The sequence below is a fragment of the Corvus hawaiiensis genome, chromosome 4 (genome assembly GCF_020740725.1).
Source record: "Corvus hawaiiensis isolate bCorHaw1 chromosome 4, bCorHaw1.pri.cur, whole genome shotgun sequence".
Lineage (NCBI taxonomy): Eukaryota > Metazoa > Chordata > Aves > Passeriformes > Corvidae > Corvus > Corvus hawaiiensis.
In genome coordinates this window covers 71,300,545-71,312,731 of record NC_063216.1, presented here as the reverse complement: position 1 = coordinate 71,312,731, position 12,187 = coordinate 71,300,545, and the positions used below count along the sequence as shown (strand labels likewise).

The 12,187-nt window shown below is 37.1% G+C and overlaps 1 protein-coding gene across 2 annotated transcripts in view; it reads left to right on the top strand.

Moving 5' to 3' along the window:
- The window catches only part of SEMA3A (semaphorin 3A), a 243,420-nt gene that overhangs the window by 169,351 nt on the left and 61,882 nt on the right, over positions 1-12,187 (top strand). For both annotated transcript variants that reach the window (XM_048301619.1, XM_048301618.1), the window contains one exon: positions 5,840-5,933. In XM_048301619.1, the coding sequence (XP_048157576.1) occupies positions 5,840-5,933 (94 nt within the window). The remainder of the gene's footprint in view (positions 1-5,839; positions 5,934-12,187) is intronic.

Sequence of the window (12,187 nt, the reverse complement as noted above, 5' to 3'; positions counted from 1 at the left end):
GAGACTCTTTGAGAAGTCTTGGAGTGATCAGGAAACTGGACAAACTGCCTGAGGGGGAGGCACGGAGAGGTGGGCAGATCTTCCTAGCTTGTGATCAGTTTTGCAGCTAAATGCTCCTCAACAAAGTTCCTTCTCTGTCCCCTTTAGCACAGCACAGCACAGCCGTCCCAGAAAGTTCCAGTTCCAGGTCCTACAGAAGCTGGAGTCTTTTCTTTGGGAACACCATTTCACTAAAATCTGTCACTTAGAGTGATTTCCCATAGGATTTTAAAACTGATTTCCATAACTCAATTCCACTAAGCCTCAAGTTGGAAAAATAAAATGTAATAAAGGTGTTGCAGAGCCCAGTGTCCTCCAGATGTGTGCAGGTAAAACCCTATAGCACATGGAACCTGAAGATTAAAAGTCAGAAGCCCATTGTGTGCTTTTCTTTTCTTTTTTCTTTTTTTTTTTTTTTTCTTCTAATAATTAATGATTTAAAGCAGTTGTGTTACTGCTTTAATCACTTTTCACCTATTTCCCTAATGGTTACCACTTGCCTCAACATTTACCTTTGTTTTAATATTTGTATTTTTTGCATAATTTCTCACATTATATTTATTTGCACTTGCACGTTTTTTTAAAATAAAGCATTCCATGGGGATAAATTTAATAAAAGTTTCTCATTAAAAGTTCTGTAACAGCATGATTCCCAAACCCAAAACCAAAGTCCTCATATTTAACAGTTTTCATGACTCAATAGATTAAGTGTGAAATAGGAAATATAATAACAATAACAACATAGCCATATCCTGCACAGTTGTTTCACTTAAAACTATTCTTGAAAAGTAACATAATTCATAAATAAATCAATTCTCACAGAGTGTAATTTACTCAAAAGACTCTCTGAAATAGCCTTGATATAGTCACAAAATGTGTGCACAGAAAGATGTATGGGCAAGAGGTGAATCAAAAATTCACTGAAATTAATATATTGGAAGGCAGAAGAGAAAAAAGAAAAACAAAGGAAAAAAAAAATCAAAGAGCAAAATCATCAAATTTCGGTTTTTCCAAGTCAGTTGTTTCCAATCAGCTGCCTCTGCAGTGTTCATTTAGAAAGACTCTTAGCTCAGACCTAAATTCGTATGAAGGTTCCTCTGTGGTCAATGATGAGATCTTGTCCTTGGGAACTGCAGTTCTGAGCTGCTCTGACTCATTCAGAGAAACCTGTGGCCTTCTGCTGTGACCAGAGCAGCAAATTCAGCCACCCCAACTAATGTCTCTATGTAGAGGGGATAAAAAACCTTAAAGACTGAAAGTTTTTCTCTTGAGTGGGAAGTGGAACTTTTCCTTTTGTACTTTCCAATACTGAATTATGCGGAGGAAAAAAATATTTCAGTGCCAGCAGCTTCTTACTCAGTTAAGAGGCATTGCCACTGGCTTTAAAGTCCTCCAAATTGATGCACTGTTATACTCCAGGCACTCTGGAAATCTTTTGGAGCTATTTTTTCTGGGGTTTTGGGTCGTAGGTGTTAATTTTGGGTTTGTCTTTTTTTTTTTTTTTCCTTGATCAGCTTGTTTTATAAAATACTTCATCATAGCACAACAGAGTCTGTGAAAATAGCAAGGGGAATGTCAACATCAAAAATGCTCACAGCTATGGCCAATTCTACCTTTTTTATTAAACAAAGGTTGTGATAGTTCCTAAGGCTCTAGGCCTGTTGCATGTTTCTGGACCATTCCTCGTTCAGCAGCTTCTCGTGGAGATCAGTTAGTCCCTGAAAGATACCCTGGAGATCTGCTCCTTTCTGTTTATGATTTGGGGGTTACAAGAGTAAGGATATGAGTTCATTCCATTGCACTAGAATGGCTGGGGAGCATTGCTGCTGTCATTCCATGCCTTGTAATTTAAACCAGTAATAATTTCATAGTAGCTGCACATGGTCCATCGACAAAGTCTCTTCAGATCATTTGTTTGCACTGTATTTATTCATTATTGACCAGCAGTGGTTTCACTGCATTAGGCTCTGCAGTTCTGGGATGATTTCTGTGAGAATTGACAGAAAAGTTTCAGGAAAAAAATCCCCCTGAAATTCAGCAGTCACCGCTGTCCAGATTTATGTAGGTAGCTCAGTGCTTCCCCACTGGCCACATTTTCACTCGCAAGGCAGTAGTACGAAGCTGGGAAGTAAAATATATATTTACCAATACCAGCTAATGCAAATTGTCATCTCCCTTGTCTTTGTTACATTGAGACAGTACTGGATGGGCTGGGTACAGGCCGACATGCAAAAAAAATTGTTTAAGAACTTATCATACTGGGTATAAATACATATATATACACATGTATAAATGGGTATAGAGTTGGTATGTTTATGACTATATAGCATGTTTTATTGGCACACTGGCTGACTGCAGCTATTCAATAATAAGATGTGAAATGTCTAGTCAAATAGCAATGTCTTGTCACCACTCAGTGTCATGATATGACACATTATTTCGGTTGTATTTCAGCTGTTTGAATGCGACTCTCTGGAGCCTTGAAGTGGCAGATCATCAGGAATCACAACAATTTTGTCGTTCATTTCCAGGACTGAACTATAGATCTTTTCGGCTAAGTCTTGCCATCTATCACACTATCTGCTACAGGAAAACATATGTTTTAAGGAGACAAAAGCATTATCTCCTACCATGCAAGGCATTTACTAGGTGAAAAAATTCATGTCATACCATGAGCCAGCAGGCAGTTGTTGTCTTTATGGGTTTGTGGAATTTCAAGACCTAAACAATCTAATTTTCAGTGGTTTTACTATGGATTATAAAGAAGCATCAATGAGATATAAACTTAGTGTTTAATAACCCATAAAACATGCTACAGCAAGGTTTTTAGCTTCAAGGATCTGTAAAAAAGGTTTGAAGTACATTGTAATGTTCTTTTGGGCTGCCAGTGCAACTATTGAAAGGGTTTATACAATAAATTGGACTAATTGTTAAGTTACAAAGGCCTTTCTTTGAATTTTTGTTTTCCTTCTTCTTTTTGCATTTCTAGAGACTTTTCTCCCACCTGGCAATCTTGCTTTGTCATGAATTCCTGTCCTTGATTCTGTAACAGCCCTCATAAAACTTTGCAACATTGAGCATTTGTTTAATACAGAGGGTTTTTGCTGTCTATGGCTCAGGCATTTGCTGACTCACTGCAGTACCATTCTTTGTATTCAATTAACTGCAAAACCCAAGAAGCAGCAAAATTATTAACTGATCAGAATTTTTCTGAGAACAATGTGCATTCGTTCCAGCTGACAGCTCATGTCTGTACTGTGCAAAAGAGGGCCACACTCACATAGTCCAAAGACCCCCTAAATCTCTGAGCAGAGCCTTGTTCTTTGCTGTCTCTGGGCAGACTGATCAGAATTTGGGTGGAAATGCCACAGACAAGTGACTGGTGTGATCAAGTCCCTATCACAAGTTATATTGCTTCCTAGGCTTTTAAGATGGGGGGAGGCATGTAGAAAAGAGTTCATTCCTCCCTTGCCTGTATGTTCTGTTGGTTTGTAGATAGAGATAGTTTGACTCCAGCACCCAAAAAGGCTGTTTGGGCAAGTTGCCCTGTTTGTGACAGGTTAGACTTCCTACAGCATGTTTATCAGAACTCCTTGGGGCTTCAGACTGACCATGATACATTTATTTGGCACTTAACGGTGATGTATTTATTGTCATTATTACTCACCCATATATTTGGAAATTTATAGTAGTTGTCTCTTCATTGATTTTTAACTGAAATGTGAAAACACTGTGGGATTTCCCTTTCAGGCCTCTTATTTCAAGTGTTTTATTCCACAACCACAAAGAGAAGGGTAGATCATCTCTGACTTACGCTGACCCAGGTCTCCACATGTTCTTGCCTTCTACATAGCAATATCAGTAGAGTTACAGTGACATAAACCAGAAGAATACAGTCAAAAATCAGATCCTTCCTACACCAAATCACTTTCCACATCTGTTTCCTATTTTTCTTATAATGACACATGGGATTATTTTGGGAGTATATTCTGCTTTAACTGTCATGCCACTGACTCCATAGCCTTATCAGATATCCATTGGTGTTCAGGTTGAGCAATTATCATCTACTAGGAAGAAATGCCAAGAAAATGTAGATTGATAATAACATTTTTCAGTAATAGCTTGTAGCATTAGTGCCATTTTCTATTATTGCAGTTGAGGTTTAGCATTCTCCTCAATTTACTACTTTTATTTATTGTGCAAAATCCAGATATGGACCCTACACTAGAATTCCAGAAATGTTTTTTGTTTTGATTACTTATTCATCTCTGGTTTGAAGGAGCCAGAAAACTGGAGAGAAGCAAGGAATGTGTCTGGATTATTAAGAACAGAAAGAAAGACAGCAGGAAAGAAAGAAATGTAATTCTATGTCAGATATTACAGATACAGGATGACTGTATAAACATAGTCAGCCAGGCTACATGTACAAGAACATGCCTTAGGAGATTGAGCTTGAATTCTGGGATCAAACTTCTCGAAGCTGTGTCCAACCTTTTTATTTTACAGTGCAGTAAGCCATAGATGACTATCCTGCTAACAGTTCATTTTCCCTTCATCTTTTTCTTCAGTGAATGGAGGGAAGTGTGAAATCCCCCTCATGTTCCTTTGAAAATATGTAATGAATGCAAAGAGATATGTGCTTGCGTGATGTAATTGAACAAGCCAGTAATAAAATCTGTAGCCTGTTACCTCCAGAATCATGGACTCTGTAGGTTTAAAATAACACCATTTGGAAGTATGTTTGGTCACTAGCCTGGCCCATGCCTGGGTTCAGTATGGATGAACTATATAGGCAAGGCAGGGTGCCAAGGGGGATGCTCCTTCCAAGGTAGAAGTTGATCTCTTCTCTTTGGGGCTTCTTGACTTAATTAGGTGTCAGTGCAAATTAACCACAGCGCAGGTGGGAAATGGAAATTCTGGGTTTTAGTGAGGTCTTCACAAGTCTTCTGTGAATGTGGGAGACTTCTGTGCAAAAAACATCTGTTTTTCTGGTTTTATCCTCAGTGCAAAACATAAGATAAACATACTATTCCAATTGATTGGCAGATTTGGTCCCCCAGTTAAAATTAAAGTAATTAAATGTGCTGAAAAGCCCATTGCTTTGGATTTATTTACCTTCATTTGACTTGGTGTTGACTGAGGCTCTTTTTAATCTTGGCTTATATTCACATATGATTTTCCCTCAGCCTGTATATTTTAAAAGTTTCATTGCAAGGTGCTGAATAGTAACAATGATAATAATAATAGTAATAATAATAATAATGCTCTCCTGATGCAGTTGAAATTGAATTTGAGTATGTATAAAATAGTAAGTCACTAATGCTCAGGCTAGGAAAAGCAGAATTTAGCATCATGTTATGTACTAATCTGCAGTGGTGGGACATGTCAGAAAATTATAGTCAGTGAAAAATAGGTTTTATCGTTTCTTCAGATAAAAGTTTCAAATTCCGGCTTTTTCAGTTACTTCTGCTCAGATGTATTCTCAGTGACAGCAAAAAGAATCCAATAAACCCATGAAAATTAATATGAAAATAAATTATATGTTAAGTAGAGCAGGAGAGACACAAGCAGTTTATGTGTATTTTTGCCTTTGACTAGCCTTCAGCACATACTGATTAGGAGGTGGGCACTTTTACCAGATCCTCACCCAGTGAAATTTGACTTCCCTGAAGCCACAAACCCCAATATGACTCACATACACTGCACTCTGTTTAGTTGAAATTACTTTTTAGTGTTCTTTCATCAAATAATGTTGCTTTATCTTTTTTTTTTTTTTTTTTTTTTAAATTTTATTTCACAGGACAACATTTTTAGAATGGAAGAGTCACATTTTGAAAATGGGCGGGGGAAAAGCCCTTATGATCCCAAACTGCTGACAGCTTCACTTTTAATAGGTAGGTGTCACATAGCAAGTTCAATGAATGAGATGTGCATTCACTGTAAATAATTTGCCAGTTTTCTGCTTTTTTTTCTCCTTGCAGCACCTATGGTAGGCCTTTGTTTTATGCAATTTATTTCCAGGTTAAAGTAATTTTGACTTACTTTTAATACAGTTCATCCAGGTGTCCTGAGGTGAAAACCAAGATTCAGGTATCACAAGAGCCACTTTATACCCCTGCAAGACCTTGATTCTGCACAGTGTTTTTCCTCCTCACATCTAGGTGGAGACATTCTAGTCACCCACTTTACAGGCTGGCCACACTAGTGGTCACACAAGCACAGCTGAAAGCTACGTGAGAGCAGGAATAAATAATTCCTTACATCAGTTTATCTGCCAAGGAATGTCTGTCACCCAACTTTACTTTGCATGTGAGCTGAAGATCAATGAACAGCCACAGGTCTAGGCCTTAAGGTGATGTTTCAGCTGGAGAGATCTGTCTGAGAGTAAATATAATTAAATTCCTGGCCAGAGAAAAAAGGTTTAAATAAATTGTTCTGAATTGGTAATCCTTCATTTCATGGAATATGTAAATATGAAGCAACTGGACTGTGTCAATCTAATTGAACTAATACAAATGATTGAATTTATCTAATTGATTTAATTTATCTAATTGAATTAAATATGTTCATTGTTATTACTTCACCTTCACAAAAAAGGCAAAAAGATGTTTGGTGAGACAATTAGATGGAAACAGATTCTTCTTTCCCTAACAACTCTGCCTAGGTGTAGCCACCTTATCTTAAACATCCTTACGTGTAATTTTCTGGCACTTCATTGTAACTTCAAATCCAACAATAGTTTCAGAAAATTGGAGATTCTCTTATCTCAGAAGTTTTCAGGAAATGACACATAACAAGACCCATTGTTTTCTCCAGGCCTTTGTCCATATTGTCAGCCTATGGCCTTGCCTACTGTCTACTCTTATTATATTTACATTGCATTTAAAAATTAAGCTATTCAAAGTAGATGGCAACAAAAATTTAGTCCTAAGTGTGCCTCATTTCCTGATCTTAGAAGCCCATAATGATCCCAGGTGATGAGCTAACCTGGAGACACACACTTTTGAACAGGAAAAACAGGAAAGACATGCACATCTTGCTCCAACTTGTACCCTATACAAACAGAAAAGTTAAAAAAAAGTGTGTGTGAAAGGCCAATGTATAAATTAGTGCCTGGAGCAACTTGAATTTGTGGCAGAGCTACTCTCAAGCGAATAGTTTTACTATTTACTTTAGTATACAATAAAGAAGAGAATGATGACAAGCCAGTATTACATGGTATACCCGGTATGCAACTGCACAAAGTCAACAGCGTCTAACTTTTCACATTCTTTTTGGATTTTTTTTTCACTCAGTCCGGCACAAATATGATTATCTTATTTCCCTTGGCTTAGATTTCATGTCTTTAAAACATCTTTGCTTTCTTGAGCCCACTTCCTGTCACTATAATTTTCACTCCATGTATATTTCCTTCTGATACAGAGTAGACTGAGCATGATCTTTTATTTTGGATCAGGCCTCAGTTAGAGCCACTGGGTGTATTAACACAGTAGAACGTGGTGCAAATTGAGCATTCAGAGCCAGTGACAAATTTCTACTTCAGTCACTTATACAAAATTCAGGGTGAAGCTAAAATTAGCATTCCTGCACTCCTGAACACAAGCAGCCTTCTCTGCCTCCTTAAAGTTGCCTCACAGCCACACTGCGTAACTGATTATGATGTTGCATTTACATCGACCCTTTTCTGCAGTGTGCATTTCAGAGGGTGTATACCAAATTCACCACTGGTTCTTTGCCAAAAAATAACTTCTTTTTCCCAAAAAAGCCTTGCATTTTATGATAAAATGATGACCCAAGGCAAAATAATTTCCTCCCCGCAAAACAGTTGAGGAACAGGGGATGAGCTGGCCAAGCAATGACTTCATGGAGAGGTTTGGTTCAACTGCTCTCCAAAGTAGGGACCATGGGAGTGAGGCAGTGGGTGTGGGCATGAAGGCCAGAGGAGCCTCTTGACCACAAAGGTGTCACACCAAGAGGGACATGGATTCACTGCTTCTTCCCTTCTCCTGGGCTGAGCTGGTACTCAGCTGGTACTGGCCCCTCATGTGCCAGATTATTTGTCCTCGTAAGTGACCATGGTTTAACTAAAATTTAAGAGGGCAACTATGTAAAGGAATTACCCAGCACTCATTAAAATGCAATGTTATAATTAGTAATGCAAAGTAACTATCAGGAAAGTAAAAAAAAAAAAGGCTGAGAAGAGTAATTTAGATGGTGAAATACAGGAGGGAGACATTGTCTCTCTTCTTCATCAGAAACACTAAACAGATGTTTTTCAAAGTGTGGAAGATGAATATGTTTTTGACACCGTAACTAGAAAGTAAATTTTAGGTAAGTGAATTTTAGGCATTTGGGCAAAACATGAAGGTTTATTTGCAAAAAGTAACTTCAGGTCTTTAATAGCCATTAGTATCCGTGAGGCCTATTCTGTATTTCAGCTGAAACAAACTCTTACCAGTGTAAAGGGGATCTTTAGTTTTCCCTCTCTCCTAAAAAAATCAACAGTATTAAAAAAAAAACCAAAAAAACCACACTAAAGCAAAACCAAAATAAACAGTTCATCATTATTAAATTGTTCCAGTATTTTTCCAGTATGTATTCCTTGTTCCATACACCTGCAAACATTTTTCATTATTTTTTTAACAGTTGTTCATTAAAGTTAGTTATTGCTACCCTACCCTAAAGTAAATGCCAGCTGGGAACATGATATAACTGGTTCCTAGTAATGTAAGACGCTGTGCAGCCATTCCCATCTATGTGCTGCTAACTAAACACTCTCCGTTTGAGTGGGCTAATGCATGAAATGTAGAGACTAAGAAATCCCTGGGCACCACTTGTGGGTATTCCAGTGCAGGAGAAAAATGAGAAGCAGCATGGTTTCCAAGGAATATAATCACAGGAGAAAATATCAGTGAATGTGTTAGACTAAAGGAATTGTATTGGGATAGTTGAAAAAAAAACCTTTCAGAGAAGGAGACAGCATTGTGTCAATATCAGTTTGTTTTTGGAAATGACCATTTGGGATTTTCAAAAGCTTTGGTTATCTGGAATCCTCAAAGTTGTTTATGTTCCTGTGTCTCATTAATTTTTTTTTTTTTCTTTTGCAATTCACAATTTCTTTTAGAATTTAACAATTATTTAATTTTTCATTTTAAAAAACCATTTTAGGTGCATTAATGCTCCCAAATATGTATTAACATGATCTGAAAGACAGTGGCTTTTCACCAGTTAAGAACTTTAGTATTCTATTTCTTAGAAATGAGCTACTAAGTACATATGAGGTTCGAGATTTTAAAATTACTCTACCTTCTGGGAAGTTTTAGTTATTGACTTCAAAAGAATTGAAGTCAAACCACCGCTATGTCCGAAAATCTTAACTTTAGTGAATAAACCTTTTGACCAACAATAGATTTCATTTGTGAACCCTGTTACTGTTGAGATCAATTGTGACATTCAAGGCTTGGTTTTGCCTATATTCCTTATTCGTTCAATTTCCTTCTTACTTCCAAAGGAAAGTTTACAGTTCTATATTCTCCACAAATTATTTTCTTTAAGAATGCAATCTTATTTAAAAGCTGAATAGCTTATTTAATAGCTGAATATCAAATAGCTGCATATTGCTTAGCTTTTAACATCTTTATATCTCATGACCTTGGGGAGTTATTCAGAATTCTGTGCTCTTTATGTACAGTACAGGCAAAAATGGTTCCTCCCCTCCAAAAATCAGCATTACTATGGACTTTAATTGTTCCCTCTTTATTTAGTAAAGTCAGTATATGTATTTCTGTTTACATTTATGTGTCAGCATGCTACTCCTGTACAATAGGTGTTTTTTGTCCAAAACATAGAGTTTTTTCCTATGCAGACAACTGAGGGCCATCCATCAGCTCTGGACAGTCGTTCCTTTGTGCTGCTGGGCTGGAAATACAAAGTGACAAGTTTTTTCTTTTCTTTTTTCTCCTTTATTTTTTCCCTTTGGTAAATGTTTGTTGGTTTTCAAACTATTGATTTCCACTTTCTTCTTAAAGTTAATAAAACTTCTTTTAAAACTGCTGACAATAGAAATAACACAGTGAAGACTATCCATGACATTAAAGAATCATTTTCCAGACAAGCAATGAGTAAATTTCAGTCCAAAAGAAGGTATACACAGGGAAACAAAGATGAATATACTTCTATCTAGACAGGAGGCAAAATCCTCACGTAGCTTTTGCATAGTACTAACTCAAAGGATGTGCACATCTGGGACATGACTTGAGGCTCACCCTGAATTTTGCAAAAATTATCTAAAGCCTTACAAAAATAAATTGTATTCCTTGGTATTTCTGTCTGGAAGAAGTCAAAATCCCCTTTTTGCATGACTGCAGCAGATCAGTTCAAACTCAGGCACTGGTCTAGGTATACTGAAACTTGGAGGGGCTGTAGTAGGGAGGATAGAAAGGTCAGACAGTTTTCTACAGACCCTTCCTCATTTGAAACATGCTGAAGCCAGTTATTGGCAAAACTTTTACCCTGTCACCATTGATGAAAAAGTATCAGCCACAAGAGCCTTGTGGTGTCCTCTTCAGTTGAGCTGAGTCCACCCTAGAAAATATGTTAATTTCAGTGGTGTTTATATATCAAGTTAGAAACAGAGGTGTCAAAAAACCTTACCATTCTAAATATATCAAATCTATGATTTCAATTAGTTTTTGAACTGTATTTGTTTAATTTTAACAATATAGTATTAAATATAGATTTTTTTCTTGACTGATTGACCTTTAGATCCGTTGATAACTAGGAAGAAAAATAGGCCTTGTTGGATTTTCTTTCCCCGTTGATTTATATTGATTTATCAGAACTCACTAGGGATTGAAAGACAAGAAAATGAAGATAAGGTTAAAGAAAGGTTAAGCATAGCATCAAAGCCCTTTTCACAGGCAAAAAGGTTTTATGATCTTTAAAATCTCAGCTGCATATTCTGTACATAATCACTATAATTAAGTGATTGTGTCCCCTTCAAAAAAAGTTGAAAATTACATAGAAGAATGATAAATCGTTAATTAATGATATGCTGTTCTGTTTCCCTTCTGATTACACCTCCTGCTGGGCATGACTGGTCTATTTGCTTCTAATCTCTACTGTGAATTCATTCAATTCCATGCCTATCCGCTATCATGTTTTCACCCTTCCTGACCATATGGTACAGAGCCACTGTAGGTTCAATTGGTGATTTCATGGTGTCAGTGTTCAGGGGAAAAGATGCCAGTGGTATCCAATAAGCATGCTTGGATCTGGTTGTCCCACCATGGAAATACCTAAAATTGCCATGAAAATGATAAACTTGTTCCTAAAAGGGTGTTTTAAAATGAGGATACGGTAAAGTTCATCACGACCATGAAAAATATATTACCTTAGCTAAAGAAGGAGTTGTTTTATCCTCAAACTTGTCTTTTTCACAAGGGACTGGTGTAATATGGGTAGCTTGAAAGTAGTAGTTGGAAGGAATAATGCTTTTTAATTCCGTATTAACAGTACAGGGTAGGTTATCTCATTTCACCTACAGATGTAGAAAACAGTCCTAAAAATTCATTTTTAGCATTTTTGATTCAGAGTAATTTCATAGCTCTAGATAAATGTCAGAAAGATGTGTTGTACTTTGATCCCTGGTTCTTTTCTGTGGGTCTCATTGCAATGTCCTTATTATTATTACTGTCTCTACCAGTTGTCAGGTATTTAACTTGACCTGCGCCTTGGAATTTAGACACTCTCTTCCTCTCTCAGTCTCCCCTGTGGCACATCTAGCTGGCTGAGGAGGGACACACTGGGATGAATTTCATCTCCAGCTAGGCTGTGTACGTGCCATTTATGGGCTGAAGTATCATAGGGCAATTTGTAGTTCATTTGTTCACTGTGAAATTCATGGGGGTCAAGGTAGCAGGGAATGATCTTGTTTATTCTCTCCCTTAGCTGTTGCCCTTTGCCAGTACCACAATTACAAAGGTGGCCAAAGGAGAAAGGCATGTTCTGTCTTTCCTGTAAAGTATACTGTTTTCTGAGAATCTGCTTGCTCAGAAAAAAAAGAGGGAAAAAACCAAAACAAAATAGCAACAACAAAAAACCCAGCAACAACAACAAAAAAAAACCCCAACCCAAAACAAAACAAAAA